The sequence below is a fragment of the Glandiceps talaboti genome, chromosome 15, assembly GCF_964340395.1.
Source record: "Glandiceps talaboti chromosome 15, keGlaTala1.1, whole genome shotgun sequence".
NCBI lineage: Eukaryota > Metazoa > Hemichordata > Enteropneusta > Spengelidae > Glandiceps > Glandiceps talaboti.
Window position 1 is genome coordinate 21,041,568 of NC_135563.1, and position 18,653 is coordinate 21,060,220.

At 34.1% G+C, this 18,653-nt stretch overlaps 1 protein-coding gene across 1 annotated transcript; it reads right to left on the minus strand.

Moving 5' to 3' along the window:
- Positions 1 to 687: 687 nt before the first annotated feature.
- On the minus strand, positions 688 to 17,536 carry LOC144446828 (V-type proton ATPase subunit B). The gene is made up of 13 exons (XM_078136671.1): positions 17,401 to 17,536; positions 11,053 to 11,108; positions 10,530 to 10,628; positions 9,909 to 10,002; positions 9,274 to 9,351; positions 8,325 to 8,464; positions 7,051 to 7,152; positions 6,476 to 6,697; positions 5,820 to 5,970; positions 5,045 to 5,127; positions 3,545 to 3,649; positions 3,129 to 3,258; positions 688 to 2,184 (listed from the first exon to the last, which is right to left on the minus strand). The coding sequence occupies exons 1-13, from the start codon at positions 17,507 to 17,509 to the stop codon at positions 2,042 to 2,044; spliced, it is 1,512 nt and encodes a 503-aa protein (XP_077992797.1). The 5' UTR covers positions 17,510 to 17,536; the 3' UTR covers positions 688 to 2,041.
- Between the last annotated feature and the right edge of the window lie 1,117 nt (positions 17,537 to 18,653).

Genomic DNA, 18,653 nt, shown 5'->3' on the forward strand with positions numbered 1-18,653 from the left:
TGTTTCAAAAAAGTGATCCAGAAGAAGCTATTCGGACTGTTTCCTGCCACCAGAGGGCGTTATATAAGCCGGGGTATCCTGGCCCTCTCTAATTCTCAGGGCTATGTATTTGAACCCTTCTCAAAGACCTAGTGTAGCAATGAATATGAGAGGAGCCCAGTCTATGTGTGAGCTTAGCACAGAGATTCACATGTTGGAGACAAACTATCAATCAATCTGTCAATAATATTCACGGAATGTTTACCAAAACCTAACCAGTTCTCTGCATTGTCTCAGAGAATCTGTCATTTCAAACCAAGAGTTTTTGAGATATAGACGATATAGATGACAAATAGACAGACAGACAGACAAGCAGACAGATGGACAGATACCTAGCATTTTTTCAGTAAATCGATCCAGATCAAATACCTGTGGTGTGATCATTTTGATATAAAAAAGTTCACAATTACACATCAAAAGCATACATACACCAAATATGAAGCAATTGGTATGTTTACAGACACAGACGTGTGAGTGCGTGCCCACACACACACACACACACATACAGACACAGACACACACATGCACGCACGCACGCACGCACGCACACACCGATAAATACACACACACACACACAGACACATACACTTCATAAGACCTACAGCTAAAAATGTGCTAAAAATGACAAAATAATGACATTTCTTCTGAAATTCAAGCTTTAATAAATTAAGTGCTGACACATTTCTGTCTGACTGATTGTATTTAGAGTGTTCACATACAGACGGTACAACGTTACAACTTTCACATTCAAAAAAACATAGTACAGCTTTCTTCTAGCTGCCATCTACATAATATCTACAACGTCTACCTTTTACACAGACTTTACACAACCAATGGAAAACACTCAATTCTCCTATTACCTCATCTTTTTGACTGCTATCAGACAATACCTCTGATTGGCAGATTTTGAATTTCATGACATGCGATTGGTTGATCAAATATCATCACTATAAATACACACAAAGCTAAGGAAACTTTTGATTGGTGGAGTTCAAATATATAGACAAGTGATTGGACATTAAAAACAGTTAACAATCTCAGGAGTAGGTTCACACAAATTCATTGATATCTGCTAAGATACATTCTAAGTATCTAAGTAACCACTTTCATTTTCCTCAGTCATTTTAACAATGCTATGTGTGTATTTTCTTATTCTTTTTTTTACATATATTTACTATCTTACATGATCTATTGCTAAGTGTTTAGGTCTGTATCTTTTACATATCAATATACATATCATGATAAAAACTCTTCTTTGTAGCATAAGAACACATATTTATAGAATCTCTTCTAACTTTCTAACCGAATAACTACCATTGCTTTGAAATTTTGTTTTATTCAAAATTGTATTTTTCATGAAAGCAAAGAAATTTATGAACGCCCAGAGAAAAAAATTACTTCCTACAGATTCAATCGACTCCAAATGAAACTACTAAAGGGTTTTCACTATTCGAGTTTGTCAGTAACTTCATTCTTAGTTTACATAGTTTGTAGTGTATGTCTACATTTCATTGTTAAATTGTAACTTCTAGTAACATATTTACCATATACCTGCACACCTTGCACCTATGTACCTCGTTCTCTTTCCCTTCAACTTTCCCACCATGCTTTTCAACATATATGACTTAAAATTCTTTTCAACTTTTCGACTGCAACTCTCACCAAATATACACACAGCTAGTACCCACAACATTGTACAAGTTGAAATGTGACAAAATCAGCTTGGACAGTTTTTTGTTTTTTCTTAATTGCTGAGTATCAAATTAATCTGTTTAATGTTGACTCTTGCATTGGTTTGCCCATCCTGTATGATGGAAAAGTCATGCATAAAATAAATCCATTCTTGCATCTGTAAATCATACGATAAAACTGAATCTGAGACTGTATATTGTGTGACAAATATGAATCTGGGTCTGTAAATTAAACGATGGCCTGTTTTGGTTGTAGTCTGCTGGAATTACTGTATTCTCATTGGTTACTGAGTCTCTATGACAACAACACTCTACTTGACACGTGTGGAATCCCTGGGGTAATATTCTGCAAGAATGTTCTGTGGAATACGTTTCAACATCTCCTTGGGGAAGATACGCAGCAGCTGCCAGCCAATATCTAGTGAGTCGAACACTGAACGGTTCTCATAGGCTCCTAAAATATAGAATAAAGATAGATTATTATTTTACAAATGTTTGTAATTTTGAAGTCATTCTGAGTTAAAACACACCAAGACTGTTTTGGTTATGTGATTATCATCTTGTACTTGTCTATTTTGATCACAGCCTTCATCTACAAATTAACAAAATTAGTCTCCATTCATACTCTAAGAAGACTATTACTATGGCTTCTGCACCCATTCTGACCTATGACCTGACCAGACCTTTATCCCCAAAAGATGGTCTCTTAAAATTGTCTTAAAAGTGTTCTGTATGTGACATTATTCACTTTACTGCCCTTTCTGTCAACATGACAAGTGTTTGGTCTTGGATTGTACTGAAAAAATATGCTGGTAATGTACAACAAGCTAGGGGGTCACTTCTCCATCATATTCAGGTTCCCTAGATTGTGCTATTTTAATTTCTACTCAATGTTTAGTCTAGTTCCTATACGATTTACACTTCCACTCACAGTATGGTCAAAGTCATTACTCTAGAAGTCCTAACATGCATGAGATGCAATTTAAAATTCATCCACAGCCACCCACACACAGTCATTAACATCATGTCTTTGTTAATCAATCACAACATTCTAACCAATAACACAGTCCCTCATAAAGTTAGTGTTTATTGGGGCAGTTATGTAAAGTCCATATATGGTATATTTGTCAGCTCAGGATGCTACTTATACACTGTTTACATCACTATAGCAGTTGGGGTTCACTGATTGGATGAACAACTTTTTGTGCTTACTGAGGGACTTTGACCAGACGTGATTTAGTTAGAAACCACGTTTGGTACGTTGGCATCCAGACTACCTAATGTTATGATCAACAAGCATGTATGAGGGAGGAGTCTGGAAAACATTTTTAAACAAGTGATGAATTTTTCACCACATGATTCTGTTTAAGACATCATCTTTTAAAGTTATTGTCTCACCTTGTGCAATGAAATTCTTTTCAAATTTTCCTAAGAACTCTAGATAAAGAAGATCATCAGGTGTCAAAGCTTCTTCACCAACCACAGCCTTCATAGCTTGTACATCCTTGGCAATGGCATAGTTAGCATACTGTAGATGTAATGAGAAATCAGTGTCAAGAAACCATGGCAACAAGATGTAAGGTGAAATCAGTGTCAAGAAACCATGGCAACAGAACAGTTAGCATACTATAGCATAAAATGTAATATGAAATCAGTGTCAAGAAACCATGGCAACAGTACAGTTAGCATACTACAGGATTAGACATTATGAAGATCAAATGAGTATTTGGAAACCATGGCAATGACATGGTTTGCACATTATAAGGTAAACCTTTATGAACATCAACCATTATTAAGAAACCATGGCATCTTACCAATTGATTAGAGACATCAGCATGGTCTTTTCTTGTCATTCCTTCACCAATGGCAGACTTCATCAAACGTGATAAAGATGGCAACACATTGATTGGTGGATATACCTGTAAATATACAAAGATTGATTATTAAATACAATTATACAGTGAGTGGATATAAGGATATAACAGTTGAATGACTGCAGTGTTCAAACAATAAAATATATACAACTTAACACTATTACCACTCTTTGCATGTAGCTAACATTAAAACTAAACCAGTAGTAGAGTTCTTTTCTAAATTCTTTTGAGTCTTTTATTGTCTGCCAGTTCAATAATTTTTTCAAACTCTACCACATGGGGATGTGAAAATATTGGAAGATCACAAAAATCAGTATGAATGTGTCTTTTAAGATTTGTTCTTGATAAATGTAACTGATTTGATTGACCAGATCAAAACTGATAATGCTGTTGTAGATAACATAAAATACTTAGCCGGCACATTAAAACTGAGCACTTGTATTAAAGTAAAAGTTTAACCACTGGTTGGTCTTACCTAATGTGTATTCTTATCTACACAAAAGCTAATGTTTTTAAGAACTTGTGAACATTATCAAAAATATGCATATTAGTCTAATTAATATGTACAAATTTAAACCATAAAAATGACTATGTTGTATGGCTAAAGAAATGTGCCTCTAGCTAATTTCATTTCAACTTAAGTTATTCCTATCAAGGTACACTTGAAAAACCTTAACAATATAAAATATGTGCATTCCAGGCTAATTATTATGCATTGATTTTAAGCAAAACATGTTTTTCATATTGCTGGACAGAAATAGCATGCCTATAGCAAATTTCACTTAGTTTATGCCAAAATATTTAGAAATATATAAAACTACAAAAATGGCAAATATGCAAATCAATCTAGTTAGTATGCATGTATTTACACAAAAATGTAACCGCCTTTTGTTCTACCTGATAAAACTCCCTGTAAGAAGTTTCCTGCAATTAAAGCCAATTCTTCTTGAGATACGCATGAAAATTATCAAAAATATGCTAATTGTTCTAATTAGTATTCATGAATTTTAATCCCAAATTTATCACTTATTTTTTAAACCTAATTATTGATTCAAGCAAACTCTATTTCTTTTAAGTGAATGGCTGTCAAGTACACATGAAAACACCAAACATCGCCAAAAAATATGCTAATAAGGTTCAAGTTCTAACCATACTACCAAGTATTTGTGTTATGTTACAAATTTTTTGAGATAATCAAAAGACAGACAGACAGACAGCCAACACATGCACACAAACAGATGGAGAGACAGATACTGATAACAACATAAGCTTCCTCTACAACAGCTAAAAATAACAACATAAAACAGCCTCTTCTAAGCTGCAATATTCAAAACTGAACAAAACAAACCTGTGCTTACTATTTTTGCTTACCCATAAAGCCTAAATATAATAAAATTTCTCGAAGAATATCAAATGGAAGTTACGAAATTATTTTCTAACCTGTCTGTTATGTAGCTGTCTGTCAACATAAATCTGTCCTTCAGTAATGTACCCAGTCAAATCAGGAATAGGATGGGTAATATCTGAAATGAAACAAACAAACATGCCAATTATAACCTTTGACACTAAGAAGTGAGTGTGCAAAATCTAGTCTAAAAGTAATGGCCTCCACACTTGTTTTCACAACCTAGTGAGTTATTGTGATGGAATTAAAGGTTACTTTTGACACATTTCAACAAAACCAGCTTCACTCATCAAGTTCAGTATTAACACAATTTACACTCACAGAAGGGTGGCATTTCTGATACCTGTAGCACATTTCCATCAAGCGACAGCACATTTAACCTCATTCAGTGTTTATACTATTTACACTCACAGTAGATTGGTATCTCTGATAGCATGTTTCCATCAGGTGACTGCACATTTAACCTCATTCAGTGTTTATACTATCTTGATTAACATATCCAAGGCACTGCAATCCCCAATTACATAATCAACCGCATGCAGTGACAATAGTTTTATTTTGCCTATGTCTAGTTTTCTACACTATTTACACTCACAGAAGGGTGGCATCTCTGATATACATGTACCAAGTTTTCATCAAGTGACTGCACATTTAACCTAATATATTTTTATACTATCATGGTGAACATAACCCAGGCTTAACCAAATCACACAATCTACTACATGTAGTGACAACAGTTTTAGTTTGTGTCTATCTTAGTTTGCCTATATCTAGATTTCTACAGTAGGTGTGTAGAAGACTAAAACTTACCATCGTTAGGCATAGTTAAAATTGGAATCTGGGTAATTGAGCCATTACGGCCTTCAACACGACCAGCTCTCTCATAGATGGTAGCTAAATCAGTGTACATGTAACCTGGGAAACCACGACGACCGGGCACTTCTTCACGAGCAGCTGATACCTGTACAGGAAGAAACGAACTTGTAAGATTGCACTCAGGCCACAAATGGGCAAAACATTTTTTCCTGATCGGTTTTTGCATTCTTTTGTTATTTTTTAAAAAGGAAACCTATATATAAGGACTTTTATTGATATGTTTCATTTGTCCATTTTGAGCACACTTTCCAGTGAGAGCAGTGGGTCCACACAGGAAGACGATCTCAGCACCTTTGAACATTTAGGAAGTTACTAGTAGTTCAGAGGTGAGAAATGAAGAATGCCGAGTAATTCTGGGGCCAAGACTTTTATGTTTCATACATATTTTCTTAACAAAATCATTATGGTGACCACATCTAAACATTTTGCAAAATGCTGAAAATCAGGGGCAAAAATGATTTGCAATCTTATTTTTTCACAAGTGTGATATTTACTGGTAACGCTATGTATAGTGATTGTAGGGTATGGGAGGTTTATGGTAGGTGTTGGTGATGGTGGTGGCAAAGGTCGATAAAATTGAAATGACTTACCTCACGCAAAGCCTCAGCATATGAACTCATATCAGTCAGGATGACCAACACATGTTTCTCACACTGATAAGCTAAGAACTCGGCTGCAGTCAGAGCTAGACGTGGAGTAATGATACGTTCAATTGTTGGATCATTGGCCAAGTTCAAGAACAAACATACATTCTCCATAGAACCATTCTCTTCAAAATCTTGTTTGAAGAATCTGGCAGTTTCCATGTTAACCTACAAATCACAGAAAAATAGTGTTAGTTGGTGGAACAGGATAAAATAATCCATCTTTCTATGACTTTGTATATACAGGTATTTAATTTTGAACCAAATATTTTCCTTCTGTGAAAATTAATCAATATTGTTGAGGATATCGTCAAGTATTAAAGAATGAAACACTTTTTGTCATTATGTGTGTTATTTTATTTGATATTCTCACTCATCACAGCTTTCTATCAAAGACTTTGTAATAAGTGAGTGCAGTGCCTTGAGATTTGGATTGTTACCCTAGTGGTGACTTGAAATCAGAAGCCTGCCCTCTAGTGGTGACTTGAAATCTGAAGCCTGCCCTCTAGTGATATACTTACACCCATGGCAGCAAAGACGATGGCAAAATTGTCTTCATGAGAGTCTATGATGTCCTTGGAATGTCTGACCAAACCAGCCTGTCGACAGATCTGGGCTGCAATCTGAAATAAAAACACACACATATTACTGCAACTTAAAAGTAAAGTTATCAATTCAAGAAACATGAAACAAGATGTACAAAGTTCTGTGCAAGAAGTTGAAGTTTTCAAAACTGTAATGAACCTTAATCACTTTATGTGTACATGAGGTGAAAATGTTAAGTAGAAAAGTGAGTAAGATACAGTGTCTCATCTACTTTTTATTACTTACATTTGATAATAATCATTTTCACTTAGACACATTTTACAGCATACAAGACTAGACTTAGCAAGAATTTTATAACAAAGTGACTTTTACTAACTGACTTGGAAAATGTTCAAAATCTAGAGATTGACAGACTTCTCCACTAAATAATAAATGATAACACTGTACGACACATGTCAATACTATAACATGCATTGCAGTACTATTCTATATAAAACATATCTAGGTCAAAGGTCAAAGGTCAAACATGCCATGTCTATTTCTATCTCTGTGTTGGAAGGGACAAGTCTCTTTTTACCTTATACATTTTTGGCAAGAATAGCTCATAATATATTCAAGTCATATCTTATTAGCTCAGTAAATATGAAATTAGGACAATTTCATACAAGTAGAACAAAGCACATGGTACAAGTTATCTATTTATAGTACCTAAGTGTATCTACTGGTATACTGGTACTATAGTGTATTTGTACAATTTGAAGGATTCCTCAATGAACATGATACCATGACATATGGTTTAGACTGTAATGGTGTTGGCTTTACCATCATAATTATATGAATGAAAGCATTGGTTGATAGACAGGAAAACTGACATTACAGACGACAGGCAGATAGACAGACTAAATACACATACACACATACACACATACACACATATATACATACATACATACATACATACATACATACATACATACATACATACATACATACATACATACATACATACATACATACATACATACATACATACATACATACATACATACATACATACATACATACATACATACATCATACATATATACATACATACATCATACATACATATACATACATACATACAGACAGACAGACAGAGACAGACAGACAGACAGACAGACAGACAGACAGACATACAGACAGACAGACAGACAGACAGACAGACAAACAGCAGTAATATGTGTAGTCCAAGTGTAATGATCCTTACTTCATTGTGAGGGAGACCAGCAGCTGAAAAGATTGGGATTTTCTGACCACGTGCAATACTGTTCATGACATCAATGGCTGACAAACCAGTTTGGATCATTTCCTCTGGGTAAATACGAGACCAAGGGTTGATAGGTTGACCTGAAACACAAACACAACAATGTATCTAGTTATTTTGACAATCCAGAATTGGGGTAAAAACTGTGACTAGGGGATGATGGGTTTGGTCTAGTAAAATTGATGATTTAACCCAAAAGACACAACATATCTGATAATCATGTTTCATTTTGAAACTTTGTGATTACATTGTCTCTTCATGAAAAGAAATGGTTTGCAATTTTTAATTTTCTCAATAATGTATATCATTATACAGTCACCATTCTTGATATTTTCCCCTAAAACTACAAAAATAAACATAGCTAGATGCAATAGTTCCTTCAAATGAATCCTGCCTATATATCATGATATAATCTTATTCCAATACATACTAACACAACACACTATGACGGTCAATCACTGCCAGGAACAATAACATTAGCATTTTGTACACTCATGTATCATCTCAGAAAACACTAACAACACAACAGAAACAAGAAGAACACAGACACAACCACATTCACATGACAGTGTGTACCAGACAGACAGACAGACAGACAGACAGACAGACAGAAATACACACATATCTAGACAGGCAGACTGATAGACACAGAGACACAAACACAGACTGACACACACACACACACACACACACACACACAGCCAGAGAGACTGAGACACAAACAGACACATCCAGAGAGACACAGAGACAGACTGACAGCCACAGGGACAGACACATCATATATGTCTGCCTGTCTGTCTCTGCCTGCCTGCCTGCATTCCTGCCTGTCTGCCTGTCTCGTCATTCAAGTTCATTTCCCTTGTCACACCCATAGAAAACATAAGAGCTTTACCCATGATATCTAGATAGTCCTCAGCAAGTACAGGTGGTCCTTTGTCTATAGCTTTTCCTGATCCATTAAATACACGGCCTGCAACAAATAATATAACATAGAATATCTTAAATATTAAATTTATCATCATCAAAACTGACTATAATATCTTACTTACAAGTGACATTTTACAACAAAAACAATAAAATATAATATAGAGTATATGAACACTTTTCTCAAAGGACAGAAAATTTTACAGCATATAATGTCTTTTAGAATTAGTAGTACTGAAATCACTCTAGAGGTTTAATCATAAAATCATGAGTTCTCAACTCAATCCTCAACTTGGCCATTATATCAGAACCTGTCTATTAGCAGTGGTGTAAACATGGCAGGTGAATGTATGGCAAATGATAAGTCTAAATGAGTGGAAGTTGTAGACTGGCTGGGCCTTTACATTCAAGAAAGCAGAACAGACATAGCAATCTTTTCACAACTCTATAATTATGTTGTAGGAAGACAACTACAAACACTGATGTGTTCATCAGAGTATGATTACAACACACAGACACTGCTCCTACTACTACTACTACTAGTTATTTTCAGACAAGTCTGGTACTGGTAGTATTTTACAATGGTCATCATCTTAATCTTACCTAACATGTCTTCTGATACAGGTGTCCGAAGGATGTCACCAGTAAATTCACATGTTGTATGTTTGGCATCAATTCCTGATGTACCTTCAAATACCTAAACAATTCAAAAACAAATAAATGGTTATTGTTGTGAACTACCTGTATATGAAGTGAGTTCAGAGAATGTTTATTTTGTTGTACTTTCAAATACCTAGGTGATTCAAAAACACTCAAATATGTTGTGAACTACCTGTATATGAAGTGATTTCAAGTGACGTATACAATATACATTGATGGTTTATATACCTAGGCACTTCATAAACTGTTCAAATATTCAGATAAGGTTAATTTAGTCAATGTAGTTTGATATATCTAGGAAATTCAAAACCATTTCTGATCTACAACCATGATACTTACTCTTTGTATTTGGGATAAAGAAACATGAGAATAAATAGCAACATAATTCAAAGTGGAATGAAATATTCTACAGTGCATTACCATGGTTACAGAGGTTAAAGGTCAAAAACTACAATGACACATTCATTACTCGCAGTAAGAGTTAAAATGACTTGAATCTTAAACTAGCATTCCTCAATATACCTTAATCATAACAGAATGACTTCCAATTCACCAACCACTTACCTGTACTACAGCTTTGGAGCCACTGACTTCCAATACCTGACCACTCCTCTGAGTGCCATCAGCTAATGTCAATGTCACAATTTCTGCATATTTGGGAAACTGAAAATGAAAAGGAACGATGTATATGTATTACTGACACCTACATGTTTTTATGACAAAATTGTTTTTTATGGATCAATTTATTCTAATGCTTTGTTTTCTAAAATGATATTACATAAAACATTACTTAAATCTTACACAGATTTAAATCAACCCATTGATGACTAGATTTGACCAATCATGGCATAGTAAGATTGCCAAGAATAGTATATCTAGTTTGCACTCCAATTCCTTCCAGATCTTCTTCAAAATGATGTGGATCCTCATGAGTTTTAGAATTATGTAGAAGGAAAATGTGAACTCTACCAAGCCCCCCCCCCCCCATCTCTACCTCCATACAGACACCTTTCCATGTCTGTGTAAATAAATTATCCTAAATTTCAGAGTTACTCAACTAAAGATTAAAATCAGTACAGAGTCTTACCTTTACACTGTCTAAAATAACTAATGGTCCATTGACACCAGATACAGTCTTGTATGCTGTAAGTTACAAACAAAGTGACAATGAATTAATGACCTCAATATTTCATGTATGTAAAAATCAAAACCATAAACATACAGATTGACAAGAAGATAACAACACAATTGAATTATTTAGTTGTCAATATTTCTTGTAGTTCAGTCGGTGGTCCACTTATGTAACCACTCACTATTAAGTGGAAACAGGGACAGATCTGTCAGGCTATACAATTTATCCATTGATTTATGAATAGAAATATCAAATCACTATACTAGTAAGTATTATGTAATATTACATCATGTAAAACAATTACCATAAATACATTTTGTGTAAAATTATGATATCACAAATAGCTTTATAAAATTCTTTGAACACCAGAAATTGGTCTTTGTAAAAATGCTTCTTAATTTTTCACTCCCCTGAAAATTTGAAAATCTTTCTGAATTCTATATATTGTCTGATGACTTGAAATGACAAAGCCCCTTAAGTTCATTTTTCCTTGGCTGAAAATACTGAGGAATAATACTATTAATAGAAATGTCATACATGGGCTAATTTTATAAAAGAAATAAGTAAATCTTGTCTCATACCCACGACTTGATAATTATCATGCAAATTGTTGATTCGGTTGGCTTTATTACAAATTTATATTATTATTATTATTATTATTATATTAAATCTACTATAATTTTTCTTTCAATATTTTTGTTGTGAGAAAACTGAAATCATTATGTATATGAAAATATGTCCGACAGAACTATGACGATGTAAAGAAGATAATAGCTGACATGGAACATAGTAATATAGCAAATAAATATAAGTATATTATACATTGCACTCTTTCACATTTATGTTATTATTCACCACTAATATAAGCAGTACCCCCAGTTTACTCCATGACACTGACACCTGTTAAAGTTTGTCTAAGACGGTAAGTGGGTATCAAATCTACCAGAGTTCCCAAAGTATTATATCATGGTTACCAACCAAAATTACTGTACAAGTATGCAAATTTCTTTAACTTTTACCCCCCCCCCCCCCCCCCCCCATCCACTCCAATACTGGGGTTCCCACACCTTAGCACAGCACCGTTCTGAGTTCTACTCAAAATTGGATTCAACACATAGGAATCTATATAAATATAAAAAAAATAGTCCCCTTCTGGTAGACTGAAGATAAGAGATTTATTCTTGTGTGAATTCTTTACATATTTCTCCCCATATACATGATCATTACATGTACATATATATATAGCAATTAAACCATATACCCTACATGTGTATGGTCTATGATTAAAGAGGTGACCATAAATGGCAGCTTTTTTCATCTACTCTTCAGTTACTAGGCTGATAGAACAAACACAGAAAATATCAAGATTGCTCTCTATAACTACTAGTACTGTACACAAATGAGGTATATTGAGATGAGGTGAAAGGGGAGTCACTAAACAGTGAATGTATACAGGGGTTAATCTACATAAATTGTCACTTTGTAAAATGTTAATGGTTTTGGTAAGTACAGACAAGGTCATTAGTGGATTGTTGCTGGTGTGGTATTACAGGTAGATACAGAAATTGAACACATGTTTGATGCCTTAAATCTCAGTTTGGATTATTTTATTTATAAATATAAAGACTGTCAAATATTATTTTTTTTCTTTGTGTTCAACATATACTAAAAAATATGTTCCTGCTTTATCACACAAGACATGACTTCAATGCACATGATATAGATATTTGCATAGAGGTCAGAGGTCACATGCAAATCACGAATATCTTTTATGTAGTTATTGTGACCACATTGAGACCAGTAATAAAACCTATTATCATATACTGTATACAGTAATCAGAAGGTTGATAGCATTGTGCTTTCTGTAATTCATATCTCAAGTTAAGCTGGAAAACACTTTAACAGAAACTGTAGTATACCATAATATTGGCTAAATTCAGTACCTGGGTTAGAAAATTTTATTAGTATGCAAAAAGGTTACATACAGTGTTTAAAATAGCAAAACACAGCAATCATCATTTGGGGTGATAATACACAGTAATCTCAAAATAGATATGTATTTAAAAATCACCATATGAACATGTATATTCATAGTTAGCCCGCATTATCTGGTCTATTATGAATTTCTGCTGGCTTTTTTTATGGATATAACTGTGTCTATGTAGGACACAGTGATCAGCCTTCCAAACCATTTCAGTTTTGCTTTGAACAAAATTAGTAGCAATTATTATACCAACCTAGCCCTGTATTACAACACTCCTTGCCCTAATGATAATCATCTCTCTACCAGATTGGTATTTATTGGTACAAAACGGGAAGTTATTTTATTTTCTTCATTTAGCAAAATATGAGAATGTTTAGGAACTCTGGGTTCATAGTTATGAAGAAATTGTTTATATTGTAATACAATTCTGGTAACAGAATCCCAAATTTTTACTTATATCTCATCCGTATCATCAGGAGTACTATCAAGGATACCCTAGACCTTCAAGCTGGCAATTTTTCATAACATCTTCACTTGTGTAGAGAGGATGGTCAAAATCAGCCAGCGTGGAGGTCTCCAAATTATGTTATGGATTAACATGGAAATGTTGGATTCTGTTCCATAATGGGTGTAGCTTACCTGTAGCCTTCAAGGACTAATACTACTACAGACTATTTCAGATAACTTAACTGCCTTTTTATTTTTTTGAATTTTATCAATATATATATTCAAAAAATCAAAATGGCAGTTAGAATAATGAAATAGTATAGTAGCATTAGGCCTCCAAGACTACAAGTAGGCTAAAAATGGGTTTGACTGTGTGAGGAGAAATTTGTATTCATAATTCTGAAATATACTTGGGTAAAATATCTATACAACTGTCCCTGAATTTATTAGTCTTGCTGATGAAATACATATAATACATAGTATGGTCTGGTATTGTGTTCGCTTTATAGAATGGATACTCTCTGATACATTTGATACAACATCAACATCTGGAATTGTAGTCAGCTGGTAGGGCTGACATTGTGATTTTACTTCTGCACACTGAATAAAAAGTACCAAACTGTACATCTAAACACATTGCAGTGAAATTTGCTGGTAATTATCAGACCAGCACTATTCCACCCAATAAACCAGACTTCTATTCATATTAAAATCATGTAATTCATGAATATAAAGGATTCTATCAAGTATAATATCACACAATATAATTGTCTTTTACAGCAACCAATTACTTACAGTATGACTTGTTTTACATACACTATAGGTTTTAATTACTCTTTTATATCACTATTCGTCAAAAATTTTCTTTATATTCGTGTACAATTCTAAATTAATTATTTCAATATCGCGGAATAATTCATCCTCTTGGTACACAGTTACATGAGGTGACATCACAATTCAGCTTTGTCTGTGGAAATTTACATATTATTCCCCAATAACTGTCTTCATTCAGCCAAAGAAAATATGAGCGACCTAGGGGGCCTTGTCACTACGAGACAAGTAGTGACAAACCCTAAGGTCACTCGTATTTTCTGGCTGAATGGAGTAACATATTTGCGAATAATATAATTACACCCACCCTCAAGCATAATTTATGAAAGATTGGAAAAAATTTGGCGATTTGGAATGTTTGGACTCATATTTCGATCATTGCGAAACCAGTGACGTAGACACGGGTTGTCGTGATGTGGAACGACCAGGGTATATAATCCTTATCGTCTGTTCAAAGACAATAGCTTGGCTTGTACATGGTATATAGATCATTATACCACATACTAGCCAACTTAATGTTTGAAAAATCACTCAATTACACACACACACAAGTCTCATTGATGATTTTGATAGAATACATATTTATCTAATATACACTGGATATGGATTACATTTACATTTAAATTATTATAAATCTATACTCCATATGGCCTATATAAACCATATCCTGAGATGATTACACAGAAATGAAACCAATAAAATCACCATGCACTACTCAATACAAATAAAATTGATTTTCGTTTTATGTCAAATCTTTTTAGTTTACGCTTTCAGTGACTTAACAATTTCTTTCTTTCAGTCCTCATTACTCCAATGAGGAAGGTTCTGTGGTAATTACTGTTGGTTCAATTCTTTTCTAGAATTTGATACTATATATCTGCTAAAGTTTGTCTAAAAATATTTTTGTCTTTTATTTTACTGGTATCATTTTTTATAACATCAGAACCCATCACATGAAATAATTCTGTAGAAGGACAGGTGTAAGTGTATATACTACATAGTCATTCAAAATCAGTTCTGTATCTTTGTAAAATAATTTGTATTTATCTAAAGTACTTCAAATATTTCGATTCAACACAGAACACTTAAACATACTCAATGTTTGTTAAATTGGCACAAGCAAAGGTGTTTGTTTTACATGATAGTAAATTATGAAATTCTTTTACCCTTGACAAACACATATCATCCATTGGGACCTAGACACTATTTCATAATCAAATATAATATGTATGAACACAGTCTGCAATATTAAAAGACTTTCACTAGTTCTGATTTGTAAGCTTCCATTGTATTGAGTTAAAAATGACTTGACTGGTTTAGAATGCACTTAATTTTAGTAAAAGCAACATACAATCGTACTGTGGACCAATTACTACACTAAACACCAGTGAAAGGACACTGTATAGATTATTTCATTTGTTAATAAAATGTTTTTGTGGAACCATTTGAGTTATGTTGTTGTGAAAGCAGTCACTGTTTGGAGGTTAAAACGGAAAATACCAGATGTTGTACATGTACAGAATAACACATTTATGTAGGTATATGACATATATTATCAAGACTACATTATGACCTGGTGTAGATGTTAAAACTGAAAATATCATATGTTGTACATGTACAAAACAACAACACATCTATGTACAGGTAAATGACATATTATCAAGACTACATTATGATCTGGTGTTGGTGCTTCTTCACTTTGAAGCTGCATTAGCTGCAACTGAAATTTTTGAAACTTGTTTAGATATAATGACTAACATGTAATATCATACACCCTGAACAGAATTGAATCACTTGCAGGTAAACATGATATTTGTGTAGCAGTCCACCATAGACTGTCCACCAAGGTGGAGGATCTATGAGTACACATAGTATGGTGTAATTACATATCCAATCAAATATAGTTTTGGGTCTGCACCCAAAAGTCAGCTCCCCAATGTATCACAATTTCAATATATTATTATTCTACTTATAGATGAAAATTTTAACAATTTTCAGTGAATCTACTGTTGGCTGTCTGATTGAGAAAAATAACACCCCAATTACAGCTAGGGCAACTTTAAGCATACAACTATTAATTTGGTTACACCTAGGGAATGTCTATTTTCTGTTGAGTTCTAGAGTTGTTAGGTAGATTGTGACCTGATAAAGAAAACCTACAGACTTTTATTCTAATAGCTGCAAAGTATTACATGGTACTTAGCTGTCTTTATTAAAGGAACAGACCTGTGACATAGTGACATAGGCTATATATAGAACATTGCCTCTTTAATATTGCCGATAATTTCAATGTCTTTTACAAAATGGCACCTTTTCACCTACTGAGAACACAAACCTAGACAAAATGATTATATTCTCTCATCTAACTATACTATTATGTCGAATAAATCATTTTAACTAATTCACTGTTTACAACCACCATTGATGTATTAGGTAGATCTCCCCAATACATCCATGCAACCACATGTATGATGTACAATTTCATTCACCCACCCACATACTCCATTAAATACACAACTACTGTACTAGAAAATGGTAGTGTCCGTTGCTAAATTTTAAAGATGGAAATGTTTTCTGTACCTCAAATACAAAAACAAAATAGTATTTCATTATTACCAATATAATAACTAATATTTTATGTGAAGATGGGCATGTGTCGTTATATATTATTCCGTCCTGGGGAACGACATTTAATTTCAACCTTGACAGGCTTGAGTGGGCATATATGATATACAGTATGTTTCTTGTATTTGGTAATGAAGGTCACATTAGTTCAAACACATTTTTTAGGTTACAAGTAAGGGGTAACCTTACGATCGTTTATGTGTTAAAGACGGATATTTCATGATGATTTTCAACGAGAAATCCACAAGAATTTACTTTGGTATACGTAAATGAAGTTACCTATCCGGTACAGCTTTCGTACATAATTTCTACTACGAGGACAAAGTGATCGGAATCTGACGAGGCAGTGAATGAAGTCGTATTATTCACCAACAAAGAAGATTTCATGAAAAACAGACATTCAGAAATGTACTTACTTAACCTAGGTTGGGAAATATAATTTCTTGACACTGCCAAAGCATGCTCCTTTGCGGCGATGATGTTTTTGGGAGAGTTGAGATCCATTAGATCGCCGTTCATCGCCATCTTGCAAGTGAAGTTTCGTTCACGATCATGTGATGTGCTGAGTGGATGCCAAAGGTGAACCTTACGTCACTGAGCCAGTAAGCGATCATGTGATGGCGTACATCATAAACCATAGAACAGTGCAGTGAGAACAAGTGACCTGTGCTTTTAATATTTAAATATTCCTTTACTTTGTAAAATCATGATGTCATGCAATATACTTTTATTGAAGTAAAGAAAAGTTGTATACTAAACAAAATTGTACAGTTATTAATTATGTGAAAAGGATAATAAAATTAGGGAGCCTTCAGTAATTACATACAGGGGGTGCGGGGAAGGGGGTGGGGCACTTTTACAAATCGGTCCTCGGGAGGGCCATGTTTTACAAAATGGAAATAAGGGGATGGTAACATTTTACTTTGATTATTTTTCTATCTCACTTTGCATTATTTTTATGATTTTGATCCCACCGCTGCCACCATTGTTAAGTAATATCATGACATATCAGTGAAATGCAGTGAATTAACTGTTAGTTGTGGTGCGAGGAAAGAAGTGGGTCTCGAAGTAGCAAAGGGGGACAGCATGGTAAGATATTGGGGACAATACGGTGAAGTTGAGATGTTGACCTTGGTCCTGAGGTTGTCATTTGTTTGAAAACTATATGTGGTGGGATCTTACTACAGAAAATTCCCTGTCTAGTGGGATTCGAACAGAAGAACTCCTGACTATTAATCTTGAGCTCTAACAACTACGCCGCAGGGAGGCAGTGTTCAAAATTTTTTTTCCATGGCATTGAAATATTTGCAGGGGAGGGTAATATTATAGAGACAGGAAATTGAGGGAAGGTCCCATTTTAGCACGACAGACTAGGGCATAGTGGTCATTGTGTTTTGGATTTTGATGAAGGAAAAAATCCTTTTCTACAATGGCATGTAGCCTTGTCTGAACTGTGGTGCATATTACTTCACGTAAGAGTTCAAACATAACTACTAGTATACATATACAAATATATTACCTGTACATACCAATATGATTAAAATTCGACGTAGATGTCGGCTAATCGTTCATTGCTATTTTACCTTCGTTATTTTGCCTGAATTGACCTTCTTGGTACATGTTTACATTTTTTTATCCTGATCGCCATCCTCGCCACATGTCAAGTACT

Bases quoted from the DNA above. Each gene is read 5' to 3' on its own strand.
- LOC144446828 (XM_078136671.1), bottom strand. From the start codon at position 17,509: ATGGCGATGAACGGCGATCTAATGGATCTCAACTCTCCCAAAAACATC. The intron at 10,003-10,529 runs GTAAGTGGTTGG...TGAATTGTTTAG, and splicing joins GCTCCAAAGCTGTAGTACAG to GTATTTGAAGGTACATCAGG. The intron at 5,128-5,819 runs GTAAGTTTTAGT...GTTTCATTTCAG, and splicing joins TTTAACTATGCCTAACGATG to ATATTACCCATCCTATTCCT.